The following is a 22,164-nucleotide window of genomic DNA, read 5'->3' as shown; positions in this document are numbered from 1 at the left end:
TTTTGGCATTACTGCCTCACAAGCTGGCTCCACCGGGAGTTCCTTGGCATCAAAATAGCATAATCTACCTAAAAGTCAACATACAGATAAGGGAGGCTCTGACCTGCCCTGCTTCTGCCTCCCTGAGGGAGCATCACAGGTATGTGCCACCACACCTACTTGAACTCTCAGAGGTGAAGTGGGAGGATCTCCTTATCTCAAAAAAGTATTAAAAAATAAACTCAACTGATGGAACACAGTTCAGGAACGGAGCCATGTGAGGAGAATTCCGAGTGCTTATGAAAACTCAAGAAACAAGAGCCTTGTGACCCCACTTTCTTTAAAACATGGACTTGTTCTTGGACCACATTTTTGTGCTCCTACACCTGGGAACTTCTCCCGGGTGTAGTGGAGTTGAGTTACTTCAGGTTACTCAGTGTTACTGCTGGCTATTGTTATTCAATTTAATGTTACCACCCTGTGTATGCATGCCTTCATGGAAAGCATACACAGCTTCTTCTTTTGGTTGTGTGCAGCTGGACTCCTGAGGCCTTTACTCACAACTTTGGAATATAAACTGTCTGAGGCTCTGAATACAGCGGGTCATTGCACAAGACTTTAGTTTGCTTTTTGTCAGCTCTATTGTCCCAGGTCCCACTACTTGACAGACAATGACACTAGGACCACTGTGGAGTACCATGTATATTACTTAAGTTTTTACAAAATGTACACAGGAACCTGGCAATAAAGTGGAGGAAGTGGGGTGTTGGGGGTGGGAGGGAGCTGAGAAAATAAAGCTGGGGTCAGGAAAACTACACAAGCTGACAGCTCACGTTAGCAAGTTTATTACCAGCACAGGATCCTATATACCCTTTCAGAGGAAATGGGTCAGAGTCAGTGGGAAGTTCATCAATAATGCTGTGTGAAGGGAACAGAGATCAAGTGTGTCACAGACTAGCTTTCAGTGGCTCTGACACTGACAGCCATAGCCCTTGGGACTGGGGGGGAGGGGGAGTAGTCAAAGTTTATAATCTAAAGACAAACAAATAATTTATTAGGCAAGAACTAACAAGCAATTTCAAATTCAAACAAGAGTCTATTATAAGCCGGGCAAGGTTTTTCCTATGCAGTTATAACAACCTTGCACCCTCATCTCTTCCATCCATGATCTCAAGTGCTGGATCATAGGACCGTGCTAACATACCTGACTCAAAGTATGTTTTCATTTCTTTTCTTTTGGGAAGGAATTTTTGAAACAGGGTCTCACTTTGTAGCCCAGGCTAGCCTCAAGCCTCTTTCTTGCCTGAGCTGTCTAGAGTGCTGAAAAAAAGATGTGTGTCACCACGCCCTGCTTATCTTCATTTAACATGGGCAACTGTAGCTAGGCATAGTTATGGGGTAACATGTCTGTGATCCCAGTAACTAGAAAGCAGAGACAGGAAGACAGAGATGTGAGACAAGTCTAGGCTATGCAGGAAGACCTTATCTCAAAAAGTTAAGAAAAGCTAACTTCACAGGCTGGTGAGGTGGCTCAGCGGTTAAGAGCGCCGACTGCTCTTCCTAAGGTCCTGAGTTCAAGTCCCAGCAACCACATTGTGGCTCACAACCATCTGTAATGAGATCTGACTCCCTCTTCTGGAGTGTCTGAAGACAGATACAGTGTTCTTACATATAATAAATAAATAAATAAATAAATAAATAAATAAATATTTTGAAAAGCTAACTTCAGAAAGCTAACCAATATTGCACTAACACGTTCCTCCCTCCCACTCCCCACTGCTATGAGAGATCTCTGAAGGAAATGTGCTGAGTAACTCAGATGGAGAAAAGGCTCAGCAGAGAAGCAAAACCTGAACACTTCTTACTTTTCCCCCGGCTCCTGATTTCAGGGTCTGATGTCCTTTCTAAAACTCACTCACGGTCTTGGAATACAGCGCATCACACTGCGTGCTACGTGTTGCACTGCCACTGTCTCTTCTCAGGCCTGGGACCTGCTCACACACAGGCATGACTAACAACAGTGGCACATCCCAGTAACAGGATGTGATAAGAAATAGTGTACATTTGCTGTTGTAATTACTCAGACCTTAGGAAAAGGTGCATTATCACACTTGTAAACATTATGTTCAAACTGTCACCTAAGCATGATTGACAATCACCTTGGAGACCATCACTGGGAGAGTCTCTGAGGGATCTTCTAGATTAGGTCATTCCCTGGGTTGGGAGTCCCAAGCTACATAAACGGAGACAATCAGCTGAGCCCTCTGAGGACACGATGTGACTATCAGCTGCCGTTCCTCCTACTATACACACACCTTAGAACTGAAGCCAAAAATAAACCCACCTGCTCATCCTTGTCCGCTGGATACTAATAATTAGTACTAACTAATACACTGTATCTTATAAGCATAGCTTACTTCTAAATCAAGAGATACTTACCACAAAATGTCATTACCATATATTGTCTAGCTTTAGACAAATCAAGGATAACCATGTGTCTCCTACAACACTGGTATTTTAAAGCACTGAGTATGATGTTCTGTGACTTCACTAATCAGTATGGTCACCATAAGATGCACCGATTCCTCAATTCAAATAAACTAAGTTCAGACTGGAAATGCAAAAGCACTGTAAGAACTGAAGTCTTCAGAATTACAACAAGGCTCTCTCCCTTCCTGCTCTGCAACCCGAGCTACCCTCAAACTCTCTACGTAGGCAAGGGTGACCTTGAACTCTAGACCCTTTGGCCTCAACCCCCACCACCCCATTCTAGGATGTCCAGTTTATGTGGTACTAAGGATCAAACCCAGGGCCTTGTGCATGCTAGCAAGCACTGTACCAACTAAGCTATATACCAACCCACCCACTAAAGTAAGATTTTCTTAGCAAATAAAACAGCAATGAGTTGTTTAGAATGCTGATTGATGTTTAATAACACACCTCTAGTTAGAGACGGAAGGTTTACAACCCAAGTGGCTAACACAAGCCTGCTAACAGTTATAGTACTTTTTTTTTTTTTTTTGGCTTTTCGAGACAGGGTTTCTCTGTGTAGCCCTGGCTATCCTGGAACTCACTTTGTAGACCAGGATGGCCTTGAACTCAGAAATCCGCCTGCCTCTGCCTCCCGAGTGCTGGGATTAAAGGCGTGCACCACCACGCCCGGCTGTAGCACTTCTCGATTGCTCATTTCCAGCAAGAGTTAGTACATACCCTTAAGGAATAGTCACTCTCAGGGGCAATCTGGTCCATTCTTTCTTGTTTCTTGTACCCTTTCCTCCCTGCAGTCTCATCTAAATCCTCAGGAATCCGGATGTCGTATTTATCCTTCTCAAAATCAAATTCTGTTGCATTTTTGTAACTGTAAGAAGAAAATTAGAAAAGGAAACTTTAACTTCACATCAAGAAAAATAAGCAAATACAAAGTGGTAGGGAAACAGATGGATAGATGGATGGGTGGACGGATGGATGGACGGATGGGTGGACGGACGGATGGATGGATGTGCAAGCAAACCATAGGCAAGGGGTCAAAAGGCAAAAACCAACCCATCAAAGACACATAAAAAGCACTCAGGAAGATAAAGGAAAAACGGCAACATGTTTGTCAGCACCCATGCCTGCCTACATCATAAAATGGTGCAGCTCCTCTGCAGAGACTGCCTAACAATACAGCCACCATAGAACCTACAAACTACACTCCTGGGCATTCCCAAGAGACGCATGCCTGCAGCAATGTTTGCAGCAATGTTTTTTATTTTTCTGTTTTGGTTTGGTGTTGTTTTTTTGTTCTGTTTTTCAAAACAGGGTTTCTCTGTAGCCCTGGCTATTCTGAAACTCACTCTTTAAAGTTGCCTCACGCCCAAGAGATCTGCTTGCCTCTACCTCCCGAGAGCTGGGATTAGGGTAAAGGTATGCACCTCCACCGACTCCCAGCACACAGCAGTATCTCTAGCAGCTCCAGGGTACAAACCACACATGTTCTTTAACAGGTGAGATGGAAAATGATGGAGCAGAACTCACAATGGAATGTCAGCATGAAAAACAGGACACTACTATACTGATAAACACCAAGACCTAGAAACACCAGCATGGATCCTAGGAGTTTCACATCTGGAATTATCTTTTAGGTAACTTTTTGAAACCACAAGATCAAGGTCAAGGTCAGAGGTTGCCAGGACTAGAGAAGCACAGCAGAGAAGCAAGTGTGGCCACAGTGTGCTGTGATGCTTCTGTACTGAGCCAAGTACCTGACTGTACTGCACTGCACCAAGGATAGTACCCTGGCACTATTAACACCTAGAGAAAACTAATAGAGGGTAACGGAGCTGGAGTGCACATAGGTTAACCAGTTACTGCAAAAGAAACCGGAGAGTTTGACTGAAGAGAAAGAAAATAGCCAGGAGGAAGGACAAGAAGGTAAATGCAAGCAAAAGGAAAGAGAGTATTAGAAAGAAAAACAAAAACAAACAAACAAACAAAAAAACCCTAAGTCTAAAATGCTTAGTTTTAATGCCATTACTGCTTTATTTCTATGGGTCAATGAATTATATGCATTTTACTATTAATATTTATTTTTAAATTCTTAATTGCAAAAGATTGCGCCCAAAGACAGAGAATTACTAATTTTAGTTTTTAACTATTTTAACTTATTCATTTATTTAGTGTGTGCGTATGTGTGTGAGTGAATGAGAGAGAGAGAGAGAGAGAGAGAGAGAGAGAGAGAGAGAGAGATCTGAGGGAAGTCTTGAACTCATGTTATCAGGCTTGGCTGCAAGCTTAGCTTTATCCACTGAGCCATCTCAAACTCAAGAATAAAATTTTAGCAAGGCAAAACTCTCACTATTTACTGGATTGGTAGCTCATGTGACCTAATTTCCAGCAGCCAGAGTATCTAGTATTTCTCAGGTAGGTTTTTTGGTTTGAGACCGAGAATGGAGTACTACTATACAGTGCTGAAGGGAACTGAATGACAGGACTAAGAGCAATTGGAAAGTGACTCTTTGAAGACAAAGTGGGCTCAATGCCAACGAATGTTTTTTGCATTCATTTCTACTCTGTGTAACAAGGGTTAAACATAATGCAATCAACCATACTGTGCATGCACTTTACCTCCCAATGGTCAACTACCAACAGGTCTCCTTACCTTCTGAGATTCCAAATGATGATTCTTGTCCCCTTCTTACCCATGATAGCGTTGAGTTCTGCCAGTAATTTCTGTTCCGTAGAAAACAGAGAATGTTCCAGAATTGCTGCTAGGCTTGCTTTTGATTCTGTTAAATTAATCATCTGACGTATGTCCTTAGTTAAAGATTGAAATCAACAAGTTTTACATAATTGTAATACAGGAACCAACTTTAATAACTTCAATAGAAACCAATTCCTAAATATTTTTAAGTCTTAAAACAGTAACATAAGTTCTAATGAACAAAAAGAAAGATGAGGAATAAGCATGTTAGAGGAGAGACACCTGCACCCCAGTTGAGGGAAGACACCTGCACCCCAGTTGAGGGGAGACACCTGCACCCCAGTTGAGGGGAGAGGGCTATGAGTTTAAGGCAACCTTACCTCAACCTGTAAAATGGGAAGGGAGCAAATGCATTCCTTCTAGATAACTCAGTGCTATAAGTCAATGAGTTTCTAAAGCCATCTTGCTTTTCACTGTTACTAGGAAAACTTTTGAGATAGGCCAACATAGTCTTTTTTATTAATCTACAATAAGCTTGAAATAATGAACAGTATAGTAAGCAAAGTGGCCCACGCTTATAATCCTTGCTGCATAAGAGGCTAAGGCCTGCTGCATTCCACCCCATTCTGAAATCATGTCTAAGAAAAAGGAGGCCTGTGGAGTTAAGTCTCTGCTCAGTGGGACTGCAACTCAAACTCAGGTCCTCATATGTATCAGAACAGAACTCTACTACAGACCTCATCTCCAGCCCTAGATAAAAAGTAACACAGCTAGGCACGGTGGCACCCAGCACACAGCAGGGAGATGGAGAGGCAGGCAATCTCTGACTTTAAGACCAGTCAGGGCTACCTAGTGAGACCAACCAACCAATAATAATAATAAAAAAAAACCACCACAACCATAACCATATTATGTTAAAGATTTCCATTGTACATTTCCAGGAAAGAAAGAAAAACAAACCCTCAACTTTAGGCACAGAGTAAAGAAAGTATATACAAGCAGGATTTGGAATATATATGAATTAAAAAACAAAAACAAACACAAACAACCCCCCCCCCCCAAGAATTTGGGAGCTGGAGTTCAGTTCAGTGGTTAAGAGCACTTACTGCTCTTATAGGAAGATTCTATTCCTAGCACCCACATGGCAGCTCACAGACAAGGGAAGCTAGGAGTGGTGGTATACACCCTTCATTCCAGCACTTGGAAGGCAGCGGCCATCTTGGTCTATGCAGCAAGTTCTAGGCCAGGTGAGGTTAGGCTGCAAGGCTAGACACTAAGACTCTGTCTCAAAAAGAGAAAGAAAGAAAAGCAAAGGTGTCAAGGAGTCAAAGAAACTGGAACTTTTGTGCTCTGTTGTATCAAAGTAGCTGGCAGCTGCAATATGGCTCAGTAAGTAAAAATCTACCAAATATCCAGCCTGAAGGCCTGAGTTCAATCCCTGGGATCCACACGGTAGGGAGAGAACTGACTCCTAACGTCATGCATGGCACGTGTGTGTGCAGAACCAGGGGAAGCCACGCCTTCTGATCTCTGCAGACACCACAAATGCACACATCTACAGTGCAGACAAAGCCTATACAGATAAAATAATCATTTTTAAAACAACAGAACTTTGGATGAGTGTGGTGCTGTATTCTTTTTTTTTTTTTTTTTTTTTTTTTGGTTTTTCGAGACAGGGTTTCTCTGTGTAGTCCTGGCTGTCCTGGAACTCACTCTGTAGACCAGGCTGGCCTCGAACTCAGAAATCCGCCTGCCTCTGCCTCCCAAGTGCTGGGATTAAAGGCGTGCGCCACCACGCCCGGCTGGTGCTGTATTCTTAATCCCAGCTCTTGCTTGGATGGGATGGAAGTCAGTAGTTTGCAGACAAGCCTGAGTAACATGAAGGAACCCTTCCTAAAACAAGAGAGGACAAGGCAAGACAAGAACTAAAGGAAATAAAAAGCAATGTTCCTTTTTTTTTGTTTGTTTGTTTCTCCGCAGCATTCATTCCAAAATCAAAAGGATATGGTGTTTGTTGAACGTCACAATCGGGACAACAACGTGCTCCGCCTTTATGACTTCCAGGTAGGTCTGAGACAAGAAGCCCACACTCATGGTTTCTCCGTTTTTGGTAAAAACCATTGCATCTTTGCCCAGTCGCATAGAACCTGACTTGAAGCCATTCCCATACAATCCAACTGGGACATGACCATTCATGGTGACTTTGTCACTGAAGCCAAAGCTAAAAAGAAAAAGTTAAACAATAAACATTCATATTCTTTCATATTTAAAAATTAAGTATTAAAATTTAATAAATTTAATAAGTGTAGTACCAAGTAAAAAGCCTGGTTAAAATGGTGACTCCACCCATCCTGGGAGTGTGGTCTTGGGCACATTACTGTGACCTCCCTTGATGTCTTTTCCCATCTCTGAAAGGAATGCATTTCAGGCACTTCCACCAGCTCAGCACCTGGAATGTCTGGCTAAACGTCTGGGTTATTACTTGCGGCAGGCGTAAGTACCATTTCCTCTAGATCTGAACAATTCTCATGTCCTACACAAGACTGTGGCATGTAATGATGGGGTCAATCTGACTGTTTGGCAGCATAAGAGACATTGAGGAGACAACTGAGGGCTCCTGCATCTAGACTCTCCCTCTGCTTTACTGTACACTTCAGCACCCACTGCAGACACACCTATTTTATGCCTCTTCAGTCTCTTTAAAGACAGCTCCCCATCTCCAATAGTAAATCCCATTAGAAACACAAGTCTAATTTATACCAAGTAAAAATAGCTATTATACAATCCCAAAGGGATGCTGGAATTTTAGGTAAGGCAGATATGGGCAGGGATGCTGAGCACGGTGGGGATATGAAGTGGTATACATAGTCTAGCTGTAGAAAATAAAAGATGACCTAACCACACTGTAGGCATAGCATTTCATGTTTTAAAGACAAAGCTTAAGGCTATAAAATGGTTTTTTGCATGACACAGGATAATTTTCAAGACAGAAGCCATCATTCCCCAAACGGTAACACGTTTTTACCTTAGCATTTTATGTAACTTATCTGCTGTCATCCCATTGCCATTATCAGTGAATGTCAAGCATATATGGTCACTGATCACTGTTTTATCAATCCAGATCTGTTTAGCATTCACATCAGGATCATAAGCATTATCTGGAAGACAGGGTTTTGAGAAATTCTGAGTCTGCATTTAAAGCCACTGTAATTAGAACAGTGTGTAACAAGCAACAGAACAGATTACCACATTAAAAGCTCCAATGGTTAGGAATTCCTAAGGTTTGAAAACAAGAGAATAAACTGCCTTCATTGACTACTTCCCCTTAGCTTTCCCCAGGCCCTTCATTTCCTAGGAGAAAAGACTGGCACCCACCACACACAAGTGTGAAACCCACTACTCCCTCACATTCACAAAGGTGACTACAGACGAGCCCGTCTGTAAGGGCTGAGTGTCAGATCTCTACCACTTGACCCAGAAGCTAAATAACAGCTAATAAAGAAAAGAGAAGGCAGTATCACTTTCCTCTGAGCTACACACACAGATTCACCTCCTACAAGTATCTCTGTGATCCTTGTCAGGTCCTTCCAGCTTTACGACTCTATCACTACACTCTTCTCATCTAACAAACACCTTTAACATCCTTGTTTAGACACTCATTTCTCTCCAAACAGGCATAAAAGAATAGATTTTAAAATGAAAAAGGGCTGGAAAGGGCTGGTGAGATGGCTCAGCAGGCAAGAGCACTCGGTGACTGCTCTTCCAAAGGTCCTGAGTTCAAATCCCAGCTACCACATGGTGGCTCACAACCATCCCTAATGAGATCTGACGCCCTCTCCTGGTGCATCCGAAGACAGCTATAGTGTATTTATGTATAATTATAAATAAATCTTAAAAAAAAAAATAGAAAGAAAGAAAAAGGGCTGGAGAGATGGCTCAGTGGTTAAGATCACTGAGTGCTCTTCCAGAGGTCCTGAGTTCAATTCCCAGCAACCACATCTATAATGGGATCTGATGCCCTCTTCTGGTGTGTCAGAGGACAGCAACAGCGTACTCATACATAAAATAAATAAATCTTTTTAAAAAATGAAAAAATTAACTGTTATCAGTAATAATAAAATCAACTTGTGATTTATTCAAGATCCATCTGAATAGCCCTGAATTGAAACATACTTTGAAATATTTATTAGAAATAAGTTAAATTGTAAATTAACATACGATTAATCTTTTCTAACCACTTCAGAAAAGATAAAAAGTATTTCATTAAGAACTTAAGTTGGGGCCAGGCATGGTGGCGCACGCATTAATCCCAGCACTCGGGAGGCAGAGGCAGGTGGATTTCTGAGTTAGAGGCCAGCCTGGACTACAAAGTGAGTTCCAGGACAGCCAGAGCTAAGCTACACAGAGAAACCCTGTCTCGAAAAAAAAAAAGAAAAGAAAAAAGAAAGAAAAAAGAACTTAAGTTGGGGGCAGGAGAGAAGGCTGGCAGTCAAGAGCATTAGGTGCTCTTTGAGAGGACCCGGGGTTCAATTCCCAGCATCCACATGGCAGCTCACAACTGTCTCTAACTCCAGTTCCAGAGGATCCAACATTCTCTCAGAGACATCCATGCAGGCAAAACAGTGCACATAAAGTAAAAAAAATAAATAAACCAATTTTAAAAAGAAAAAAGAAACTTAAACTTGGTAATACCATAAGGAAAATCATTGTTAGGCATGGGAATCTCTGCTCGGCTGCCAACAAACACAAAGAAATATGAGAATACCTGTAGGGTCATAGCACTTCCATTGTAGATTTGGGAGAAGAAAAATTGAAATCACCCAAATGTTTGCTAGCTCTGACTTTACAAGAACTTTAAAGGAGTTAAAGCCAGGCATGGCAGCTCACTTTGCAACCCCAGTACTAGAGAAGCTGAGGATGAAGGCTTACTGTGGGCTCCAAGCCAGCCTAGACTAGAGGGAGACCCTTTCTTAATAAACAAAAACTCAAAGTCCCTCCTCCTTCTCCTGCTCTCAGATCTAAGGACCTTCCTTTGATAAAGAGCCCATCTTAAAGCCATGCTTTGTTCCAGCTCTCAGGAGGCAGAGGCAGGAGACCTCTGAGTTTAGCCTGCTCTTATCTACACCATGAGTTCCAAGACATCCAGGGCTACACAGAAACCCTGACTCAAAAAACTCAAAAAACTAAGACTCATTCTAAAATATATATGGAAGTTCGTTGAGAATAAAATTTCCCCCTTTGGGCTGGAGATAGCTCAGAGGTTAAGAACATTGGCTATTCTTCCAGAGGTCCTGAGTATTTCAATTCCCAGCAACCACATGGTGGCTCATATCCATCTATAATGAGATCTTGTGCTCTCTTCTGGCCCTCTTCTGGGGTGAGCTTTGAGGTTGAAAAAGTCCACACCATTCTCCCATTCTCACTTAATCAGTCAGTCAGTGCCTCTGTCTGTCTGTCTGTCTGTCTGTCTCTCTCTAGGCAGAACAGTATATACATAATAAATAAATCTTTTTAAACAAATCCCCTTTTAAAACATAGACCTAAATTGAAGAAAATCATGACCTGATAATACAAATCTGAACGTCCCTTACACATTATCATGCTCAGTAGATAATTAAGGTATACTCCTGGATCTCACTCCCTTAAGAGGAGTCAAGAAGTAACTACCATAAATGTAATGCCACCCGAAAGATGAAACCTCTCTGTGTGGTACACACAGTACTGTGAAGTGTAATTCTTATTTTTTTTACTTTCATAAGAATATAAATATTTTCAACGTAAGTGCTATGTCAACTTAGCAAATTAAGTGCTAAAAGCAATGAAGCACTTGAGTAATACAGGAAAGGCTGAGGCGTAATTCCCCTGAAACCGACTTAGGCGACATCTAAGTAAGCGTGTCCACTGGTACTCAGGATACACTTTGAAAAGGCATAATTGCACATTATTTTTCAGAAGTCAACTAAAATTACAATTAAGAGATAGAATGAAACAACAATATACATACCTATTAACTCAGCAACTGCACTGAACGGCCAGGTATGACTAGTAGAATTTGTATGTAAAAACTTCGGGCAAAGCTGAAACAAACAATTCATAAAGTTTAATTCAGCCCTTAATTATAAGCACAAGGCCCAATAAAAACTGTGTTAAACAACACTGATGCCAAATAAAAAATGTCTGATTGCTTGCTCCAAGAAGATAAAACCTAGAGGCTTCCTGGAAGATAAGGCTGGAGAATAACTCAATAATGTTCACATGGAGCCCTGCTTAAAACCCTGTCTCCTTATGTCCACACTGCAGAGCTTGCCTAATTCCCAATTCCCTTGTAAGACTTGTTTTAAATGACCCACAAACATCATTTCCTAAATCCTTCCTTTGAGACAAACTCTTGCCAAGAAGGTACTTGGTCATCAGTGTAATAACCTTACTAACCTGACTAGCTTACTAACCTGACTAACTAGCTTACTAACCTGACTAGCTTACTAACCTGACTAGCTTTGCTTCATCTACTAGCTTTGCTGGTTGCCTCTCAGAGACTAAATATCTGACACCTCAAGTTGGATTTATTCTCGATTCCAAGTTTCTTACAGTCAAACAGTGGCCTGTGCACATCCATGACCTCTTCAAAGAATCTCAAATATTACTTCCAACAACAAATGAAGGTTTTTAAGTTTTCCAAGGTTTTAAAGTACATCTTTACTCTCAATAATAGGGTATGGAAGGAGAAGCCAATAGGAAACTTAATTTCTTGAATATTTGGTGGCATACACATGTAATAAGTTAGTTTAAACACTTTTTTTAAAATTTATTTTTATTAGGTATTTTCCTCGTTTACATTTTCAATGCTATCCCAAAAGTCCCCCATACCAACCCCCCCAAACACTTTTTTTTTAAAGACAGGGTCACATATCCTAGGATAGCCTTGAACTCCCTTTAAACTTCAGATCATCTTGCCTCCACTTCCTCAACACAAGAGGTTGGGGATGTAGCTAGCTCAGTTGGTGGAATGCCTGCCTAACATTCACAAAGCCCTGGGTTCAAGTCCCAGCACTCTGTACAACTGAGCACTGTGACCAAGAGCCTATAATTCCATCACTTGGAAAGCAGAGTATCAAAGCATAAGCAAGTTTTAAGTTGGCACCCAGCATGGAGATGTGGCTACAGAAAACCCAGACAACTGCAGAGATCAGCTCCCTACGGGAATGGACATGGCAAGCTGACTCCAAGGACAGCTAAGACAGGCAGGCTCACAACAAGTCAGCAGCCTACAAACAGACCCTGAACATATGGCACCAAAATCTTCACTGGAAAAAGCCCTTTCAACAAATGGCACTGGGCAAACCAAATTCCTGCATTACAATACATAGAAACTAAGTCAAAATAGACCAAAACCTAAAATAGCCCAGCATGGTGGTGCACACCTTTAATCCCAGCACTTGGGAAGCAGGCGGATTTCTGAGTTCAAGGCCAGCCTGGTCTACAAAGTGAGTTCTAGGACAGCCAGAGGCACACAAAGAAATCCGGTCTCGGAAAAAAACAAAAAACACTGCCATCACCATCAGTAACAACAAAACCCACCTAGAATAACAGATAAATTGTTAGACTTTAGAAGAAAAAAGCTTCAAGACATTTGATTTGGGAATTATTTCTTGAATATAACAAAAAAAGGCATATAAATCAAACTATATCAAATTTTAGAACTATGTATGTAGAGGAATTTTAATCCAGCAACATGGCTTCTCTAAACAAGAGATCACATCCAAAGATATGATCCAGCCAGAATACAGACACACCCTTAGTACACATCTTTAATCCCTAACAGTGAAGGTAAGGTTAGTTTGTAGAAGGAAGCAGCCATGTTTGAAAGTGGCGTCTAATTGAGTGGCAAAGTGACCAATCAGAGAAAGAGTTGTCAGAGATAGGATACTCTCAACTCACATGAGAACAGCAGAGGGAGAGAGACTACATAAAGAGCAGAGAATGTGAAAAAGGTGTGTGGTGTGTGGCAGTTTCACAGAGACAGTTCTACAGACATAGGTTACAGAGAGGACAAGCCAGAGAACAAGAAGGAGATTAGGACAGATTGTCAAAGTTAGTATGAGGCCAGGCAGAACAATTCAGTCAGAAGCCAAGAGCAGCCAGAATGAATCAGTCACCTTGGAAGATTATATTGTACAGAGGTGGGAAGCTTCTAGGACCAGACTTAGGGATAGTTAGAACAGAGAAGGCAATGCCAGCCATGTATTTGCACAGCTTGGGCACAGCTCTTATCTCGTCACTTCAGCTGAGGAAAGGAAAGTGACCTAACTGTACAGCCACCTAAGGTCGCCAGTGACGTAAGAACAGCTCTCACCCCAAACGGGTGGAGACAGCTCATTCTGGAGCCAAGTGTTCAAGAGTGGTTATAATCTGATGAAGTTTTTAGAGTAGCAGAGCAAAGAAATCCAAGTATCATGGCTTTTGGGTACACTAGCTGGTAGCTTACGGTAAAGCTAGGAAAAGGCTGTTTTCAGCCTCAGACGCTTTGGACAGCACTCCTTGACCTTTTGGTTGAAAGAAACATAGGGGTCATCCATATACTTCAAATGATTTTCCCAATGCTCAAAGACCTTAAGCCACAGGGGAGGGCAATAATGGCTATTAAAGGGCCAAAGTTGTCTTAAGGTAACTTGGCTCTGAACTCTGAATCCACATCACTGATGTCAATTGGCCTTCGAAGTCCCAGCTTTTCCCAGGAAACCTCAATCACAACACAAATGACAGTGAAAACCCTGGAGACAGACACTGGTGGCAGGGTGCTTGTCTAGCAGGTACAGCATCTTGGGTTTCATCTTAGCACCAGAGAAAAGCAAAAACTTAAAAAAAAAAATCAACTTGCAGAATTCAACAAAGCTTAAACCAGAGTTTGGTTCTCAGGGTCACATTGGTCAGTTTCTATAATTTTTATTCTCCTCATACAATTGCTGTCTGAGGCTTACTGCCTCTGTCTGCTAACCTAGGCTGAGAGACTTACCACTGAGTAAGCTCACCCTTCCTAGCTCTTCCTGAGCTCTGGCTGACTGGATTAATTCAGTTGTTCTGGCTCAAAACTCCTCTTCAAGATGACTCAAAACTGGCTTCTTTCTGCTTCTCACTGAATTGCCCTGCTTGGTCTCAAAATAACTCTAGCAATTTGTTCTAATCTTTTGGCTCCTTCTAATTCTCTGGCTTGTTCGGTCTTTATTTGTATCTAGCTTGCTCTCTCTTCAACCTCTCTCTGTAAAACTCTTGATAGCTGCCTCTGAATTCCATGAACTGGCTGAACAGAACTCAGACATCCACCTGCCTCTGTCACCTGAGTACTGGGATTAAAGGCGTGCACCTCCATGCCTGGACCTGAGCTTTTCTTTACCTGAATGTCGCTCTATACAAGGCTGACCTTGAACTCAGAGACCTGCTTGCCTGTCTCCTGGGATTAATGGTTCCTCTGTATTCCAGCCAGATAACACAGACCTAGAAGATTTTTTTTGGATGTGATTTCTTGCCACAGCAGCCATGTTCTGAATTGAAATTCCTTGAGAAGCCCCTAAGTGACTGTAGCTCCAGCTCTAGGCAAGACCACGCGCAAACTCTAGCTCTCTCTCTCTCACACGCTCTCTCTCTCTCTAAAATAAATAAATAAATAAATAAATAAATAAATAAATAACCCCACCAACTCTAAACAGTTGCAGGAGGCTAGCTAGGTGTACATGGCTTTTATTCCAGCTCCTGGAAGGTAGAGAATCTCTGTCAGTCTGAGGCCATCTTGGTGTATTGTAGCAAGTGAGGCTAAGGGACAAAATATTGAGACTGTCTCAAAAGAGAAAGCATTCAAAAAAATTAGAACTTTTGTGCTCTGTTGTATCAAAGTAGTTGGTAGCCTAAAGGCCCGAGTTCAATCCCTGGGACCCACATGATAGGGGAGAGAACTGACTCCTAATCTCTGTTCTCTCATGGCACACGTGTGCATGCCCTCCACGCCACAAATAAATAAATAGATAGATAGATAAGACAGAAAGACGGACGGGAGGGAGGGAGGGAGGGAGGGAGGAAGGAAAAAGAAAAAGAAAAATGCTGTCAGGACCAAAATAAAAAGAGGTAAAGCCACATAGGGAGGGAGGATCCTTGAAAATATTTCCCAGGTAACAGAAACCACCACAGAAGACAGCAAAAACCACAGCCTCATATACAGATTCAAAGCAGTTTTAGAGCATCCATCACTGGTCCAGAAACTCACTGATCATCCTTGAGCTGACGGTACCCTGTGTTCCTTGCATCCACAGACAACTGTTTCAAAACACCACCCTTACCCACTTACTTTTGGTGTGCTTGTCTTCCTGTGCCCTCTATATCCATGATGGCTATTGTATTCTGCTTGGGTTTCCCTGCCATTGCAATCTGCTGTGCTGAAGAGCCACCCTGTATTATTTAGGCTAACACTTGCTGGGAATATAACATGCACAGCCGCTATGGAACACAGCATGAAGATTCCTCAAAAACTTTAAGCACGGGCTGGCGATATGGCTCAGCGAGTAAGTGCACTGACTGCTCTTCCGAAGGTCTTGAGTTCAAATCCCAGTGACCACATGGTGGCTCACAACCATCCATAGTGAGATCTGATGCCCTCTGCCAGTACGTCTGAAGACAGCAACAGTGTACTTAACGTATAATAATAAATAATCTTAAAGAAGAAAGTTATCACCAAAACAAACAAACCAAAAACTTAAAGCACAATTCTGTTATGGGTAAGAGAATCACACTCCTCATTCACAGCAGAACCTTGGTTACAAGGAGACTGAGTGATCTGTCCAAAGTTACACACTGAATCATTTATGTCAGCACTGCTGCCAGGAGGGCAGGCTAAGCCTATGCTGTAAGTCGCTCAGTGCTTACTAAGGAGTAAATCCACACAGTCCTAACAGAAGATTAAAGGAGTCCCCATACCTTTATCCATCCAGGGAATCCCACCTGATAAATGCTGGGTGTGTTCTGAACACAGCTGGAAAAAGACCTCTATGATCTTGTGAAAGTGTGAATGATCTACTGATCAGTATGGAGGAAAAATATATATATATATAAATCAATGGCTAACTCCAGGGAAAGTAAAAAGCTGTATAGAAAATGCAGTCACAGTACCATGCCAGGCATATCTGAGAATAAAAGAGAACAAACCAACTCCAACAAAAATAAGTAAATGAAGTAATACCACGCCTCAGGAGCGGGTGAACAGTGCAGTGCACCTGTATCAGCTGGAGGCACAAGGATCTATCTGCGGGTGGAGAAAAGCCACCAAACAACAGAAGAAAATGAAAAATGTTTATTTAGCACTCTGCACTCCATGCTAGGATCTCAGACCTCCTAAATGATTCTAAAATGTGTGTATAATAGCCTAGAAATGACACACTGAAGAATGTTGCCCTTCCATGTCCATCGCCCTGGAACTCACTCTGTAGACCAGACTGGCCTTGAGCTCAAGAGACTCACCTGCCCCTACCATCCCAAGAGTTAAGATCAGAAGTGTGTGCCACCACTGCCCAGCTTAGTTCTATGGCCTTTGATAAATGAAAAGCTCGTTCATGTCTTAGCTTCTCCCCTACTCCAAGCAGGTCACAGTTACATGTAAACTGCACACGGTGTGTCCAATAAAACTATGAACACTAAAATTTATGTCACGCCCTACAACTTTTTTTCGAACATTCTGAATGCTCACTTTTAGATCACAGGTCATACACAAACACAGGTGCCAGGCTAGATCTGGTTCATAAGGTAAAAGTTTCAAACCATCAGGAACCCAAAGCAGACAGTGAAAGACAATGCTGAGCTTTCCAAACAGCCTCTGTTCTTAACTGAACATCGTTACAGCAATGGGGAAGAACCCAGGGTCTCAAGAACACTGTCTGCCAACTTAAAGGAATTTGGTCTGCTTGCTTCCTCGTTTCAACAGGGTTTCACTATGTTACCCTAGCTTGCCTCTGCCTCCCGAGTGCTGGCTTACAGGGACAGGCCAAGCTTTTCTGTTCCTTTAGGATGGTTCTAGAGTCTTTCCCACACCAGACCAAGTGTTCTACCACTAAGCTATATACCCAGTCCTCTTTCTCATATTTTGATACAGGGTCTTACTAAGTTGTCCAGGCTGGCCTTGAATTTGTTGCCCTCCAGTCTCAGTCTCCAGAATGCCCAGTATCAATTCAATCTTTTTGTGGTGGGTTTGTGGGGCTTAACACGAAAGTAGAGGCCAGAGGCTAGCTTGAAAGTATCTTCAACCTCGATCTCACTAGTCTTATTTTTGAGGCAGGGTCTCCCACTAAACCTAGAGCTCACTAGTCTGTCTCGATTGGCTGACTAATGAGATCCAGTCAGTTACCTCCCTAGTGCTGAGTTAGATTATAGACATGTTCCTGGGGGCTGTGGACCTGACCTAAGGGCTTTATGATTTCACCGAGTGCACTTTACCAAACTGAGCCGTTTTCCTGGCCCTTCAACTTTGAAGAATCAGAGAATGCAATATGTAAGGAGGGGGAAAGGTTCAGATGCAGAACCAATTAGACATGCAATTCACCCATTTCTACTGATCAGGACTCAACCTGGGAGCTCTCTTTAGGCTGTGGCTTATCTTTCTTATTGAGGAAAGGGTCAAGAAAATGGTATAAGCTGGCCTGGAACTCTTGATCCTCCCACTTCACCTTTCTTAGTGCTGAGCTTATATTACGCCTTGCCACTTGGATGTAGCTTTTTAAAGAAATAGCATTTGTATTTTATTTTTGGTACTGCAGTAGCACCAAGGGCCCTAGCACACGCTAAGTGTGTGCTATATTACACTGGGATATATCCCTGACCCAAAATAGAGACTTCAAATACTTGTGGCAACACCTAAGGCTAACTGTCATGAATGGAAGTTCTCTAAAGGTCCATCTGTACTGAGGATCCTGTATATGTTTGGCTAACCAGAACATCATGATTGAGAAATGGAATGTTGTAAGACAGCCAAAATTCTCTTGAGCTATCTTTAGTGCCCTCAAGTGCTGGGGTTGAACTTGGGCCCCAGACATGGCAGCAGGTACTCTCCCACTGAAACACAGCCCAGTCCTCTTTCCTTTTTATTTTGAGACAGGTTGTCTAAGCTGGCCTTGAACTCACTCTGTAGCTCAGGCAGGTCTTGAATTTGTAGTCCTACTACCTCAGCCTCCACAGTAGATGAAATTACATATGTACCACAAGGCCTGACTTCTTAGTCCCTCTCAAGAGCTACTTACCATCAACTCTGTATTTGACCTAGCATCCCTTTGCTAGGTAAAACTCTTAAATGTATTCGTTGGGCCCAGCAGAGATCTGCCTGCTCTGCTGCCTGACCCCTCCAGCCAGTACTTCTGCAAATGTACTCATCTATGCATTTATTTTGTTGTATGATTTAGGACTTCCATAAGGCTGGGGATACAGCAACATAAAGAACATTTGCCTGGCAATCAGGAAGTCAGCCACTTGTTGGGTAACCCAAGACACACACTCACCCCCACCCCCACCCCCATTACTCACAGGAATCTAAATCCTGTTCCAGGACCTTTGTCACTCATAATTGACACAGGATAATTTCTATCACTTCCCTGGAAATAAGAACTCTTTTGGCGCTGGGCAGTGGTGGTGCACGCCTTTAATCCCAGCACTTGGGAGGCAGAGGCAGGCGGATTTCTGAGTTCGAGGCCAGTCTGGTCTACAGAGTGTGAGTTCCAGGACAACCATTGCTATACAGAGAAACCGTGTCTCGAAAAACAAACAAACAAACGAGCACAAATTGCTCTTACAGAGGACCAGGATTCAGTTACCAGCACCCCATGGGCCAACTCATACCTAGCAATGAGGGATCAGAAGTCCTCATTTTCAGGTGCGCGCGCGCGCGCGCGCTCGCACACACACACACACACACACACACACACAGGCAAACCACTCATACACATAAACTTAAGTGTGTGTGGGGGAAACCGTACTAACAGGCAATTTAAAACAAAACATACAAAAAAATGTGAAGAATTCTCAACCTCACAAAAAAAAAAAAAAAAAAAGGGCAGACGCGATAAAACTAGGTAACACTTCATGCACACTTGGGGCTATCACATCCCATATGATGGATGTCGCTTAATGAATGGACGGAGACTTCCATTCTTGAAGAGCACCTATGGGAGGTGCTTTAACCTCCGGAAATCCTTACCACTCGCCAATGAAATTACATAACACAGTAGTACCGCTTTTTTTGCCTTTGAGACAGGACTTCCCCTGTCTCCCTAAATTGCCCTAGAATTTGACTGCTTCGGTCACCCGAGCGCTGGGGATGCCAGGCATGGGCCACTGCAGCCATCCTTCAAACATCGAGGAAGTAACTTTCCCGGCTTAAGACCTCAGGGCCGGCGGAGAATAAAACTTTGCAGGAATCATCAGGTGAAGCCACGCCCACAATGTTTTGGACCCGAAAGTGTAAGTCCTTTTCTGCGACCACTCCCAGCCTCCTCCAAAGGGTTTGCCACAAACGGGCTCGGCCCGAAGAGGCAGGGGCATGCCAAGCAAGCGGAGGAGATGAGTCCTGGCCTCCGCTCCTCCGAGCCGGGGCCGACAGGGACCGACGCGTGCAGGAACCGCGCTGCACCGCAGCCCACGCCGCCCCGGCGAGGCCCGGCGGCTGCTCCCGGGACGGGCGGGTCGCGGAGGGCGCGGCTCCCACAACAGCTGTCGGGCGCCGCAGAGCCGGAGGGAGGGAGGGAGAGAGGCCGCCTCGGCTTGCCCCGAGACGCCGCGAGCGCACTGGCCGCGCGTTACAGCCGCTCCTCCGAGCGAGGAGACATGGCGGCGGACCCTCGGCCCCGCCGCGACCTCCGGGCCGCCGCGCCAGGCCCTCGAGTCGCCGTCGCCCACTGCCACCTCCTGGCTGGCCCGCCTGCCCGCCCTCCTGGGACCCGGCCCGCTCCTCCCCTCGCGGCTGCTCACCGCGCTGAGGCGGATCCCGGTGGGTGGCTGCGCCGCCATCTTGAGTGAGCTACAAAGCCAGGACCGGCCTCGGCCGCAGCCCGACTGGGAGGCTACGAGTCCGCCGCGGGCTTCAGTGCTCCGCCCACTTCCGGGGCGGAGCCGCCGATACCAGGCCACACCCACTCATTTCCGCCTCGGGCAAAGACGAATTAGGATTCTAGGCAGAGGCTTGCCGGAGCGGGCCTGACCTGCTGCGCGCGCAGGACCCAGGCGTTGGGCGCATGCGTAGGCGAGCGGGCGGGCGCGAGCTCCTCGCCTCGCGTAGCTGGACCTTGAGATTGAAGATTGGCGCGAAGGATGATGTTTGTGTAGAAGCTAGGCAAACGCGGATGAGAATCGCACTGCAAAAGTGTAATCCATAGCCGCTGGTAATGATGTTACTGGAACCTTACAGGACAAAATGAAGGAAATGATTACTTTTTGGGTTTGCCTGAAAATCATCAGCTTTTTTTTATCCTGGTAGTGGTAGCGCACGGACATGTTAATTCAGTGTGTGTGGAGTCCAGTACTGCAGTGAGTAGCATGTAGAAATTAGTCAAGAAAGGGATGCTAAATACTACAAGTAAAGAGAAGGTTAAAAGATTTGCAAGAGTATTTACTGCAGTCATACGAAAGTCATATTTCTATTTATAAAAGTTCAGATGGGCAGTGGTGGCGCACGCCTTTAATCCTAGCACTTGGAAGGCAGAGGCAGGCGGATTTCTGAGTTCAAGGCCAACCTGGTCTACAAAGTGAGTTCCTGGACAGCCAGGGCTACACAGAGAAACCCTGTCTCGAAAAAAAAACAACAAAAACAAAAAAACTAAACAAAACGAAACAAAGTTCAGTTCATCTTCTGCTGATAAACAATTTAGTATCCTTTATTATAGACCACTGTCTACTAAACACTGCAGTATGGGATCGATCCCCTCCTTTTCCTACACTTCAACTGTGTTTTCTCTTCATATTTTAACGGTAGGCTTGTAAATACTTAAATACTTTTAAATTAATAAGGAGATGTAAAATTTAAAACCTGTGGTATTCACTGTTTTTAAGAGTGAATAAGAGGCACAAGATAAACCAGGCGTGGTGGCACACGCCTTTAATCCCAGCACTCGGGAGGCAGAGGCAAGTGAATTTCTGAGTTCGAGGCCATGCTCGTCTACAAAGTGAGTTCCAGGACAACCAGGGCTATACAGAGAAGAAACGAGGCAGAGGCAGGCAGATTTCTGAGTTCGAGGCCAGCCTGGTCTACAGAGTGAGTTCCAGGACAGCCAGGCTATACAGAGAAATCCTGTCTCAAAAAAAAAAAAAAAAAAGATAAGCAAAACGGGTGTCTAGTCTTGCAGTACAGGTGGCTGTCAAGACAGTTGAATGGTGATGGCGGATCAGTGAGCTGTGCAGTCAACCTAGAGAGTGTCAGCAGCCCAGGCTGCGCAAATTCTCCAGTGAACTGCAAATAGCTTAGTCTAGAAACTCCCCTGTGGATTTGTCCAGAGGTTTGTTCCCATGGTGATTCTAAATCTTGTCAAATTGACAGGATTAACAAGCAGGTGAGCCTTGTTTTCCTGTTTCTTCAGAGTCTGGTTGTCTTTTGGGAGAAAACAGTGCCTAGGGTGGGACAAATGCCTGTTCATCAGGAAAGAGGATTCCCCACGGGATGCAGCTGAGGAAAGCCTGTCTCGCCTACATTTTCTTGAGATCCACATAATCGCTTTGTTTTTTCTTTTTGAGAGAGAGTCTCCTGTAACCCAGGCTGGTCTGCTTTGTAGTTGAACTCCTGATCCTCCTGCCTCTATCTCCTAAAATCTTGGGATGATAGATGTGAATCACCACCACACCTCCCTGGAGTATTTTGTTTGTTTATTGTGGTTAAACACACATACACTTCACCTTTTAAAGGTCAGATTAGGGGCATTCAGCGTGTCCCGACAGAGGAGGTCAATGCAGCCATCCATCTTCCACTCTCCCCCTCGGCCCCCAATGGCTAC

The 22,164-nt window shown here is 43.8% G+C and overlaps 1 protein-coding gene across 4 annotated transcripts in view; it reads right to left on the bottom strand.

Annotated features, from left to right (window-relative positions):
• Morc3 (MORC family CW-type zinc finger 3) overlaps positions 1-20,306 on the bottom strand; it is a 41,824-nt gene extending 21,518 nt beyond the window's left edge. Inside the window, exons 1-6 of one of the 4 annotated variants that reach the window (XM_085832424.1) lie at positions 20,153-20,306; positions 11,166-11,238; positions 8,187-8,319; positions 7,169-7,382; positions 5,120-5,268; positions 3,190-3,337 (exon numbers count right to left, since the gene is read on the bottom strand). In XM_085832424.1, the coding sequence (XP_085688550.1) occupies positions 3,190-3,337; positions 5,120-5,268; positions 7,169-7,382; positions 8,187-8,319; positions 11,166-11,238; positions 20,153-20,191 (756 nt within the window). In that variant the 5' untranslated portion in view covers positions 20,192-20,306. Of the gene's footprint in view, positions 1-3,189; positions 3,338-5,119; positions 5,269-7,168; positions 7,383-7,473; positions 7,570-8,186; positions 8,320-11,165; positions 11,239-18,432; positions 18,675-19,382; positions 20,096-20,152 lie in introns of those variants that run through there. The other 3 variants (XM_085832428.1, XM_085832425.1, XM_085832427.1) reach the window with 3 other exon arrangements.
• Between the last annotated feature and the right edge of the window lie 1,858 nt (positions 20,307-22,164).

This window comes from Mus caroli, unplaced genomic scaffold (genome assembly GCF_978045245.1).
Source record: "Mus caroli unplaced genomic scaffold, Mus_caroli_1 scaffold_17, whole genome shotgun sequence".
NCBI lineage: Eukaryota > Metazoa > Chordata > Mammalia > Rodentia > Muridae > Mus > Mus caroli.
Note: the sequence above shows the minus strand (reverse complement) of the source record. Positions and strands in the feature narration are given on the sequence as shown.